Source organism: Rutilus rutilus, assembly GCF_951802725.1.
Source record: "Rutilus rutilus genome assembly, chromosome: 25".
In the NCBI taxonomy this organism is placed as follows: Eukaryota; Metazoa; Chordata; class Actinopteri; order Cypriniformes; family Leuciscidae; genus Rutilus; species Rutilus rutilus.
In genome coordinates this window covers 15,078,288-15,090,788 of record NC_140229.1, presented here as the reverse complement: position 1 = coordinate 15,090,788, position 12,501 = coordinate 15,078,288, and the positions used below count along the sequence as shown (strand labels likewise).

Below are 12,501 nucleotides of genomic sequence, written 5' to 3'. Positions count from 1 at the left end.
TTTACTGTATATTAGAAACTGTATATATCAAGCAGATTGGCTGAAAGATTGATGATCTCACAGACAGGTGTTAATTGCCAGCAGGTAGTTAAATGTGGAGCCCACCACAGCTTTCACCCACATACAGAACAGGGAGCTGTGAAAAACTCCATGATGTTGATTTATTTGCTTGCATATTCTGTAGCTCCTTTTTTTAAATTATATAATACTTTGACATTTGTAATTTCTGGGCTCATTTGTTGGCTATATTAATAAAATAGACCAAATGTTTGTAGTCACATTTGATTTGACTGGTTTTTAACCAGCTTGTCAATCACTGAGCACCAATGGAAACTAGGTGTTTTGCCTTGTTTTAGATTAAAATAACCCTTGAAATGCCTTTTAAAAAGTATGTTACCGTTTTCTCTGAATTGCTAAAACACTAAACCCTATTCTCTGAACCACATTCTAAATAGCCTAAACCAATTTGCTGAATAAATCACTCTTTCTGTAAAACATTAAACAAGTTCAGGTAAAGACACCATTTGCAATTTTTTTGCAAAACTCTAAACACATTCTCACTCACTAAAACACATTTCGCACTGTGCAACTACAACACAGTTGTCATCGTTTACACTCAACGACTCAAAATTGTTCACACTTGTTTCTAATGATGTGACCAAACCAACTGTACATAATACAAGTCCATTCAGAGTGCCTAAATTGACTCAAATGTTGCACTGAATGTTTATACAAACAATGGGTGGAAACGATATAATAGAAAGAGGAGGAAGAGTATGTGTAAGAGGTGGTGAACAAGGAGGAAGAGGATGAGGACGAGAAAGAGCGAGGTGTGCAGAATGTTGTCAAGGCTGGATCTGGCATTCCAGAGGGTTTTTCCCTTTGCCTGGCAAAAGATGTCATTTCCGTTGCCAGACGTTCGGTTTAGTCCTTAAAATGCAATTTATGCAAAAGAAAATATCTCCCTTTGCTTTGAACTTTGAGCGTTGTAACTTTGCAGTTGTTGTTTATGCTCAAACAGCAACATTACACACTAACTAAAGTTAGAAAAGTGAAATCATAATCAACCTTTTGGCTTTTGCATTTGGGTCACTGTATTTTTACAGTATGCAAGTGCTGAATATACAGACATTCAATAGGCCTACTATACAATATTCAGTACAATACTATACTTGCAGTGCATACAGTATCCAATTTGTTCACCTTTCTACTGTAAGCTGTGATAACTATACTTTTCTGTAACTGCATGCTTTGGATTCTGTTATGTATAATGAATGATCTGTAGTGTTTATAATATTATATAATATCGCTGTGTGTATGATCAGTAAGCATTATTTGATTTTGAGCACAGATAAAATGCTTTTGAGGCAATTGTTTGATTTTGCCAGAGGAGTCAGATGTTCTCTGAATGTAGTTTGAAGATTTGGTTTTGTGTTTAAGGTTTTGAGAAAGTGGGTGATGCTTTCGACAAACGTGTTTTGCAGTAATGAAAGCTTTGTACATAATAGTGAGATTTACTGTAGGTATTGATGTGCAAAATGATGTGCCAAGCAGAATCACCCCTTCCTGCAGATTTGTCTATCTATTGTTTCATCATGTTCAAGAGTGTCTTTGATGTTTGCACACAGCGTACACAGAATGAATGGTTAATAGCCACGCTCACGTATTGTGTCGCTGCTGTGCTTTTGTTTTGGCCTTTTTTTTGGCCTCATGACAGATCACAGAACAAACAGAAATCATTAACTGAAAGGCGACCATGATGATCATTTACATCTTTAGCTCTGTTTTCACTGTCTGTGGGCGTTTAATGAATTTTCCTGTTTGAGTGAACACACTGTTTAAAGACTTGTCTGCAGTGTCTGTCTCTCTGTTGGAGGGAAAGAGACAGTTGACGTCATCAAAATATCTGTTACTGTGTGCAGGGGTCATTTTAGCCACATTTGTTATCGCTTCTTATGATCAATCAGTTGGATTTTGAGACCACTTGATTACTGCTCTTTATCGATGAAATGCCTGGAAGATATTATGTAACTCCGATTTTTTTAATTATATATCCATTTTTATCTGAGACAGAAGGTTCTAGTGAAGTTTGAGCGCAGCAAGAGAATGAATTCACAGAACTGGCAGAGAGGAATGGAGTGAAAGATTTGAAGAAGTCCTTCCCTGGGGAGAGAGATTAGAGATGGAATCGTGCGCATTTGGAAGTGCATTTCTCAAATCTAAGTCATCAGAAGGATGAGATGCATTTGATAGTCGTGAAGTTATACATGGGTGACACACTTACACAATGGCATTAAAGTGAACAGAATGTCTGGTGCTAAATAACCTGTCATTGCTCAGTGAGGGATTGAGAGATCATTCTCTTGGTTTTGTTTTTGATTTTTCCAAATTTCGATATTTGGAAATTGATTTCTGTAATTGTAACATTTTAGAACGTTTTATAGTGAGGCAAACCACAAAACATTGCTAATACTAATACATACTGATGCTTGCGTTGTTGTTGTTTTTGGTGTTGTTGTTGTTTCGTTTCCTGGAGGAATTTGTCATTAATTGGCATTTGTTAGTTAAAAGATTACAGATTACAAAAGATAACTAGCTAATATTTCACATTTTATACTTTTCAAAAGTTTGGGGTTGCTAAGATTCTCTCTTTATTCTCTTATGCTCACCATTTCTGCATTTATTAAAGGTATAGCGGAGGATTTTCTTTTTCCGGGTGGATCATCAAGACTATTGGTCCTCCTAAGTGTCAATCATTCTGGTGATATGTTTACGTAAGGCCGTCGTACGTGCTCGTGCACACGATTCACACGATGGCGTGCGCTCAAAACACAGGTTGGGCTTCCCACTGATGCCTCAGTCGCGAAGTTTCTACTTGACAGGTAAAGTTTGGCATGCTATTTGGAGAAATCCATTTAAAATCACTGCTAGTAAAAGTTAATGTAAGCTATGATTAGCTCGTGCACACGTTTAATAGGCGTTCCCTCTCGGGAGCAGGTAGAGTGTTGCGCATGTGCATTTTTTCAAAAAGTGGAGAGGGCGGTTCTTTTCTAAAATTCGGGAAAATCCTCCACTATACCTTTAAGTGCAGTAAAACAGTAATATTGTGAAATATTATTACAATTAATATTATTATTATTATTTGAAATAACTTATTTGCAATTGTAATAATGTAATATATTCCTGTGATGGCAAAGCTGAATTTTCAGCATCATTACTCCAGTCTTCAGTATCACATCATTCTAAATAATTACAGAAATCATTATAATATGCTGATTTGCTGCTCAAAAAACATTTATTATTATTAATGTTAAAAACAGCCTTGCTGCTTAATATTTTTGTGGAAACCATGATTCATTTTAAAAGAACAGCATTGATTTGAAATAGCATTTAATATATAACAATAAAACAAAACATTATAATTGGCTTTACTGTTACTTTTAATCAATTTAATAAAAAATAAAATGTATTTTATCTTGCTGCACCCCAAGCATTTGAATGGCAGTGTACATTATTAATATATTGAGACATTATTAATGGGAACACTAAAATGTACTGCATAACAGTACAGTTCCTGTACAGTTGGTACAGTTCCTCGAAACTCTCATGTGAGGATGAACAACAATGGACGGTTTTCCCCTTGACAAGCACAGCGTACTCGCTGGAATGCTAATAGCAAACTGGGGTTAAATGCTTTCCTTTGGGACGCAGTGGTGATCGGGCATCTCAGTGACTTCATTAATAAAGCTCAATCACTGATACTGATCACTCATACTCTTGGGTATAATTAAGATTTTTTGTGCATTGATTTGGAAGAAACTGTGAAAGTAAATTTTTTTGGGGGGGGGGGGGGGGGGGGGGGGTGAAATTAAGCTGTATGTTTGCTTTTTATCAAGCCATCTCTGCAATTGTATCAAATTCGCACCTCATAAAATGCGTGAAGACTGGGAACATTCCTCACACAAAAGTAGGTGACCTGATTTTTATGTAAATTGGGGGAGTTTACCCCTGACGCTTTGTGAAAGAGGGGCACCATGGCCTGTTTTTCATTAGTTTTTCTAAGCATGAAAAAGTGAAATCTATTTATGTTTCTTACTAAATATATACTGGAAGCAAAGCACAGAACATGGACACTTTTATAGAATATAGATGATTATTTTGGAGTCTTTGCAGTAAATCTGACATTACATTACTTTTTTTGCTCAACAGAACAAACTGCTTGAAAGGGTAATTTCATGAGAAATCTACATTTCCATGATCTCTCAAAATAGTGTTCAATATTCTATTGAGAAACAATCTCACACTTTCCTCCACTGGCCCATTCATCATTTTCTGGTAATAAAGAAGAAGTAGGATATATATTATTTCTAAACACCAGAAGAACTAATGATGAGAATAAAATGTGAGAATGTCAGTCAAACCTTATGCTGTTCTTAACTGTGAGTAGCAACTATGACTCATTTCCCCCTGAAGATTTTAACCAAGTCATTTCAGCACGATTTTGACAGGTTGAGCATCACATTTTAGTGTGGATTGTTTTGTGCACCAATCAACATGTTTGTGACATCTATTGCTGTCACAGAGTTGCATTATAGCTGTACAATTTCAAGCTATTTTATATTAAAAACACAATGACTTATTTTATATAAATATTTTATTGAATCATTGTTTAATCAAAATGCTAATATAAAATTATATATAATATAATAAATAACATAATATATTTTTCAGACACTTATAAGCACAACATAAATAAATGCATTTTATATATTTATTATTAATATAATACAATACAATATAATATAATGGCAAAAAGTGATGTCCGGCCAAGTAAAATTGACATATTCACCCTTTATTCATATATTATTCAAATTTCGTTACAGATTTTGCAAGCATTTTGGGTAGATTGTGCTAATAAAACATGCAATGATATACAAATAAACAAATAAATTATTAACACATGCAATCATTTCCAGAGATCCAACAAAATATTAATAACTGATTATGTTGTAGTCAATTTGTCACATTATTGTCATGTTTTTTTCATTTCTAGCCATGGCTTTATTTTGTCACTGTGTTTGTTCCAGTTAATTATTAGTTTACCTTCCTTGTTTTCATATGCTGCCTTTAGTTTACTGTGTTCCTATCCCTCATTAGTTGTCATGGTTACAGATTGGTACACCTGGTTCTTGTTGAGTTGCTTGTTATCTATTGTATTTAAGCTCACAGTTTGTTCTGTTCCTTTTTCTCTGGCCTGGATTTTCTCTTGTCTGGCTAACTCTTCCTTGTTTTGTTGTGTTAAATAAAGTATCTTTAAGTGGCAAGCTATCTGTTCACTCACGTCCTTCATCTTCCACCTCAACTCCACGTGACAGCTGTTGGTTGCCAAATAAATTTAGTCAGTTACATACCTTAACCAAGTTTAGTTTTGTTCTCCCTCATATATAAAATGTTTTAAAATGATCCAATTTTCCTCACATTTTGATCATAGGTCATTAAAAACAAATATCCCCTCTGGACATAATTTTTGGCCACTGCTGTAATATACAGAACTATATAAATATACAGAACATGTTTCAAGCTTAAAAATCATTCAATTTCTCAATCTTCAGGGAACTATGGTGAGAGTGGAATGGAGGCCTTCAAAGACATGGCAGCAAAGGAGGGCATCTGTATCGCCCACTCTGACAAGATCTACAGCAATGCTGGAGAACAGAGTTTTGACCGTCTTCTCGATAAGCTCAGAAGCCACCTGCCCAAAGCCCGTGTGGTGGCGTGCTTCTGCGAGGGCATGACCGTGCGTGGCATCCTAATGGCCATGAGACGCCGCCGCCTAGTTGGAGAGTTCCTGTTGGTTGGCAGGTGAGTAACCAAACACGTGTACTCCATACACATGGATTTATATTCTTGACAGACGCTTTCTCATCAAAGAAACAGCCAGAAAACACTCCTGAAATTGATTTTTTTTCTCAAAGTGTATTAGAAAAGCTTACTCACTTGAGAAAGATTGTAGGAGAGACCAGGGCTAGTTGCCACATTTTTACTCCAGAGAATGTCTCAGATTTGTTTTTGAGTAGATTTGTGTTTGGATGTTACATTCTGTTGTAATGACTACCCCATCTTATTAAACATTTCCACTGTTACTGCTTGTTGCGGCATGTTATCAAATGGGATAAGTTTTCAAAATAGAATCCATCTAATTTACATTTGGGCTTTTGATATATCAAATACACTACTATTTTGAGGTCTGTACATTTTCTTATACTCAAAAATGCTGCATTTTTTTGATTAAAAAATACAGTAAAAACAATAATATTGTGAAATAATATTACAATTCAAAGTAACTATTTTCTATTTAAGGGTCATTGACGAATAAGGTTTTTAAAAGTGTAAAAAAAAATAGAATGGAGATATAACTATATTTGAAACCATTTTTTAGTTTACCTAGGTGTTAACAATAAGATTTTGTGGTTTGTACAATCAATTAACACTGTTTTTTGTCATTTTTTACAAGATGGAAAAAATTTGTCACCAAAAAAGTCATTCGGTTTAACCACTGATTTGAAAGTTAAAAACTGATTTGACATTGATGTTGAGATAGTATATAGTGTGTACCACAGAAGAAATATTAAATACAATTATCACTGATCTCATAAATGTAATCATTTATTGGACTACTCTAAACACTCCAACATATTCAAGTAAAACATTGCACAGGGAAAGGAGAAAATGGGAAATGTAAAAAAAAGAGCCTTATCTGCTTTATATTTGTATTATTGTAGTTCCTTTAGTTATTAAAAACAATATTATTCCATTTAAATATTTACTATATCGGTTTTACCGAATGACCTTTTGACACTTCAAAATCTTTAAAATACCTTTATATGTAGTAAAATATAATTAAAACCTTTTGGATTCAGTAAAAGAGATCAAGTTGTACTACCTTACATATATTGGATGTTATATATTTGTTTTTTTATTATTATTAAGGCCTTTGGACAAAAAAATGACCCGTCACGTCATTGACCCTTAAATGTTTTAAAATGTAATGTATTTCTGTGATGACAAAGCTGAATTTTCAGCATCATTACTCCAGTCTTCAGTGTCACATGATCCTTCAGAAAAGAAATCATTCTAATATGATGATTTGATGCTCAAGAAACATTTCTTTTTATTATCAGTGTTGAAAACAGTTGTGCTGCTTAATCTTGTTGTGGAAACATGATCATTGTTTTTAAGATTTCTTTGATGAATGGAATTTGATGAACAGCATTTATTTGAAATATAAATCTTTGGTAACATTATAAATAACTTTGCTGTAATTTTTGATCAATTAATGCATACTTTCTGAATAAAAATATTTATTTATTTAAAAAAAAAACAGACAAACTTTTGAACTGAAGGCTATATATGCAAAACTAAAAAAAGAGACTATTTAATGTTTTTTACTGAGCCACTAAAGGGACATGGTGATGGAAAAAATATGAGATGGGAGGAAAAAACATATTTCAATGGTTTTGCATTCTCTCAAAAACGTTTGCGTTCCCACGAGAAACTTCACGTTCGCTCGCAAAGAACACAGAAGAGCTTGGGAGTTTTCTCAAGAGAAAGCAAACATTTTGTGAGTGGACGCAAAGTTTCCTGAGAGAACACCGAAATCTTTTCTTTTTTTTTTTATCACCATGTCCCTTTAAAATTTTTGTTTCTCCACAAAAATGTATAAAGTAAAATTATTATAAAGCACAAAATTATTCATCTCTATATGTGCGAATATATGTGTTCTAGAGTAAACATACATTTCTGTATTTGGATGTTTGATTCAAAACCATATAGTAGTTATGAGATATAGCGCATGCGACACCTTTCTTCTGTATCTTCTTCACTGCCTGTTACCTTCTGTTCATTTAGTGCTTTTTCCACAGATATTGTGGGTCAGAAAGGGCCACACCATGCATCAGGCAGTTCTGTTGGTATCTCAATGAGACTGTGTTTACCTTTTGAATGTCCACCCACGCCTGTTGATCATCATCTGCATCTCTTTGCTTGTATGTGTGTGTGTGAGAGACAAAATCAAGATGGATCAAAACATGGAAGCAAGGCTCATCTTTCTGTCTGTTATCACCACAAATGTTGCCATCACCATCATCATCACCATTATAGTGAACAATCATCTGAAGCAAGGTATGTGATTTATGATTGTTTTAGAGATAGGCACTTGATTCGTGTAATGATAATAACTCCTCTTGAGTGAGCTTATTGACTCTGTAATCAAGACTTGAGAGGTGCAGTGACACCCAACTAATTCTGTAACACTGTATCTGTTTCAACAAGTACAGACTGTCTCTTAAACACTCTTACGTTTCAACTTTACCTAACAAACGCATCAGAGACGCTTCAGCTATTTGTGAAAGATTGCTAATTTACCATTCAATGACTTATAAAAAGATAATTGTATATGACAGATCCTGTGAAAAGAGTATTTTAAGAGTTTGACTTGGCATCGACATCTTGAAAAATGTGCACGTGCTATTCATAGTGTCAAATGAAGCAAGAAATGATTCTTCCCATTTATAATCTCCTGGAGTGTGACATCTAAATTATCTATTTTTAGCTTCACCCCCAATTCAGTTCTCGCTGTTCCATTAATAAATCGCTTATGGATATTAAGGACTGAAATAATGTATTATGTCTTTGAGATATTAAACTAAGAATAATCCCTCCAATTTCTGCTTCTGTTCAGGAGCTCTTCGGTTTGGTATTGAGGCATTCGCTGACTCTTAAAAAAAAAAAAATAAGTTAAAATTCCTTCTCCTATCCCAGTTTTATATGCAGAGATGACTATAGGTAAGTTCAGTTGAAGATCAACAATATCTGTCTCAACCAATGGTGTATTTTTGGGGTGGGACTACCTGTTCATCCAAACAATGGAAGACATGGAGGGGCTGTTGGGAGCGTTTGGGAAAACATAATGTTTTGCAGTTCTGTTTAGTGTTTCACCGTTAAGGATGAGCTTACATTAAATGGACTGGATAAGAACACCTTCTGCTAAATGTAAATGATGGGGAAAAAATATGTAATTACTGATATATCATACCTTCAACTGGCAACCTAATAATGGTAACAGCTAAATTAATTGGTTTTATTAAATATTGTAAAACATATGCGAAATAAATATGTGGATGGTCCACAGTGGTGACCTCAAAAGAGAGAAGCTGATATTTTTAATTACACTGAATTGTAAGTACATGAATTTATACCAGTGTTATTTTAGCATTATTTATATGCTATTGTAGTATTTATTAATATGTATTAATAATTAGAATTAGCTCTCATTTTTCAGAGCATTCACTTTCATCATGTTTTGTTTGCTTTTTAATGTTTCTATTTAGCTTTAATTTATTTTTATTTCTGTTTAAGTTTTAGTAATTTTAGTATTTCAACTGAAACTTATGTATTTCATATTGTTTTTCATCTATTTTTTTTTTCAGCTTTATTTCTTTGACCAAAAACTGCTCTTTAAGGTAACAATTGCACGTTAAACTCTCTAAAAATCACCAATGTTTGAAAAAAAGATTTTTAAGCATGTGCTTCGAATATTTTTCTCTTCTTCTCTAAAGAAATCTTTTTGATTTTTGATTTAATCCGGATTTAATATCCAATAATTTGCTTTGGCGTTTTTTCAGTGCCCATAGTTTTTCAAATCATAAACAAACTTTGAGATCAGCTCCTTTAATAACTTTGTAATCGGATAATATCAACCTGCATGCGCCTGGAAAATCTTTGTTTTGGTGAAGTTTAATGGCATTTGTTCTGTGGTAAAGGCCTATATTTCAGAATATTTAAAGAGGATCTATTTCAGAAAATGGTGTCATGGTATTCTGGGCCTCGGGGCATTCCAGACAGCCTGGATGGGCTGAGAGAAGATGCCATGTTTATGGGGGTGCCAGTGACTGTGTGTGTGTCCATGTGTGTGCGTGGGTGAGGTGTGTTTGTGTGTGCATGAGTGGATGACCGAGTTTATGTGTGTGTGTTTGTTTGATGAGGTGTCAGACACCAGGGAAGGTAGCCGAGTGTTGAGTTTTTTTTTTTTTTCTTTGGTTCAATGAGAATCTGGCCACTGTGTCTCTGTTCCAGTTACTTGATCTCTATGTGGCTGCAAAAGTGATAAAGTGTCTCAAGACATTTTACAAAATCTCCACGTTCTTTCTTTGGTATTTTGGCTGCTTTCTGATTTCATTCATTCACGTAATGCCCTGCATATGCATGTTTGCTTCATTGGCTTTCATTCGTTAACCCTACTCAGTGGCTTCAATTCACCAAAAGCCAAGGGATGACGAACTTATGATCAAATGTCCCTCATATTTTCTTTCTTTCCTAACTCAATGAATGCTGCTGCTGCTGCAGCCATCCTCAAATATCACAACAAGCACATCTACACATATTGAAGCCATTTGACAAATTGAAATGCATGAAATTGATATTCATGCAAAGATATAGCCAAAACATAGCAAAAAACAACCAAAATGCTGTTGACAACAGCACCAAACTTAAAGGGTTAGTTCACCCAAAAATGAAAATTCTGTCAGTAATTACTCACCCTCATGTTGTTCCAACCCCGTAAGACCTTCGTTCATCTTCGGAACACAAATTAAGATATTTTTGATGAAATCTGAGAGCTGGCTCACTCCTCCATAGACTTCTAGGTGACCGAAACTTGCTGGCCCAGAAAATGTATTAAAGAGAACGTAATATAGTCCAAGTGACTACAGTGGCTTAATCTTAAGTATATCAAGCGACGAGAATACTTTTTGTGCGCAAAAACAAACAAAAATAACGACTTTATTCCACTATTTATTTCCTTCTCTCTGGGCCTCGAGTGAGTTCACGTAGTGTTTTTGCGCAGCGCGTCTGTGTTGTACGTCACACGCATCATACACATGACCAGCGTCGGCCAATAGTGAGCCTACGTGGTGACGTGTAACACAGACGCACTGCGCAAAAACACTACGTGAACTAACTCGAGGCCCAGAGAGAAGGAAATGAATAGTGGAATAAAGTCGTTATTTTTGTTGTTTTTTGCGCACAAAAAGTATTCTCGTCGCTTGATAAACTTAAGATTGAGCCACTGTAGTCACTTGGACTATATTAACGATCTCTTTAATAACTTTTCTGGGCCAGCTAGTTTCGGTCACCTAGAAGTCTATGGAGGAGTGAGCCAGCTCTCAGATTTAATCAAAAATATATTAATTTGTGTTCCGAAGATGAACGAAGGTCTTACGGGGTTGGAACAACATGAGGATGAGTAATTACTACTGACAGAATTTTCATTTTTGGGTGAACTAACCCTTTAATGGGATAGTTCACCCAAAAATATAAATTCTATTATTAATTGCTCACCCTCATGACTTTCGAGACTTTCGTTCATCTTCGGAACACAAATGAAGATCTTTTTTTCGTGAAATCTGAGAGCTTTCTGTCCCTCCATTGGAAGAGACACAATCGCTTTATATGATAAACAGGTTTAATTTAGGCTTGTAAACATTCATCAACTCACATCAGTTGTGATAAACGGAAGCTCAAGCATGTTCGCTTGACGTGTGAGAACCAATGAGGTTCATTCTCGTGTTACGCAGCACGTTTGAGCTTCAGCAAGAACCAATGAGGTTTGTTCTCACGCGTCATGCAGGTTCGGTTGCGCTTCTGTTTATGTTCAATGATCAATGTTTATATGTGAATAAAAGTCTGCATTCAATCTGTTCATCATATAAAGTGATCGTGTCTCTTCAGAAAATTTGGACTAAACCGCTCAATTCATATGGATTAGTTTTACGATATCTTTATAAACGTTTTGAAGCATCAAAGAGTTCATTGCATAGCTGCCAACGGAGGGACAGAAATCTCTCATATTTTATCAAAAAGATCGTCATTTGTGTTCCGAAGATGATCGAAACTGGTTTGTAATTAATTTGTGGGTGAGTAATTAATGACAGAATTTTCATTTTTGGGTGAACTAACCCTTTAAAATACGACAAGTGTGTGTCCGGTGTGTCCAAAGATGAATCGCATATTGATTATAACCCAGAAAATTAGACAGACATTGTTATAAGATTGAAGAACTTTTCAAGGACTTCCAAGTACTTCAAAACTTTTTCCAGCACTTCAAAGCTCAAAAGTCTGAATATTATCCAATGTAAATGTTATTTTTAATATGGTGACCAAAAAAATGTTTTGTTCATCCTTCAAAGATCGTCCCGATTTGCAAAACAATTGTTACGAAATGCTATCTGAAAACATCTGCTCTCAGCAGCCTATTGACAGCCACGAAAGCAGTGATGTCCGAGCTCTGCCGTTTCACATCTGAATGGCTTTCAATTATTTACTAACGAGCAGTTTGCAGACTGTGCCCAGCCATCTGTCTGTAGTGAGTGAGAGGACACCGCATTGTATTCTGTTGTATTATCTATCGAATTGTTCATCAGTGAAGGGTTGCATAAGAGCTGA

General features: G+C 35.1%; 1 protein-coding gene across 1 annotated transcript in view; it reads left to right on the top strand.

Moving 5' to 3' along the window:
- The window catches only part of LOC311285653 (ras-related protein Rab-38-like), a 42,496-nt gene that overhangs the window by 3,555 nt on the left and 26,440 nt on the right, over nucleotides 1–12,501 (top strand). The window contains exon 3 of the mRNA XM_084401408.1: nucleotides 5,613–5,862. Coding sequence (XP_084257534.1) covers nucleotides 5,613–5,862 — 250 coding nt within the window. The remainder of the gene's footprint in view (nucleotides 1–5,612; nucleotides 5,863–12,501) is intronic.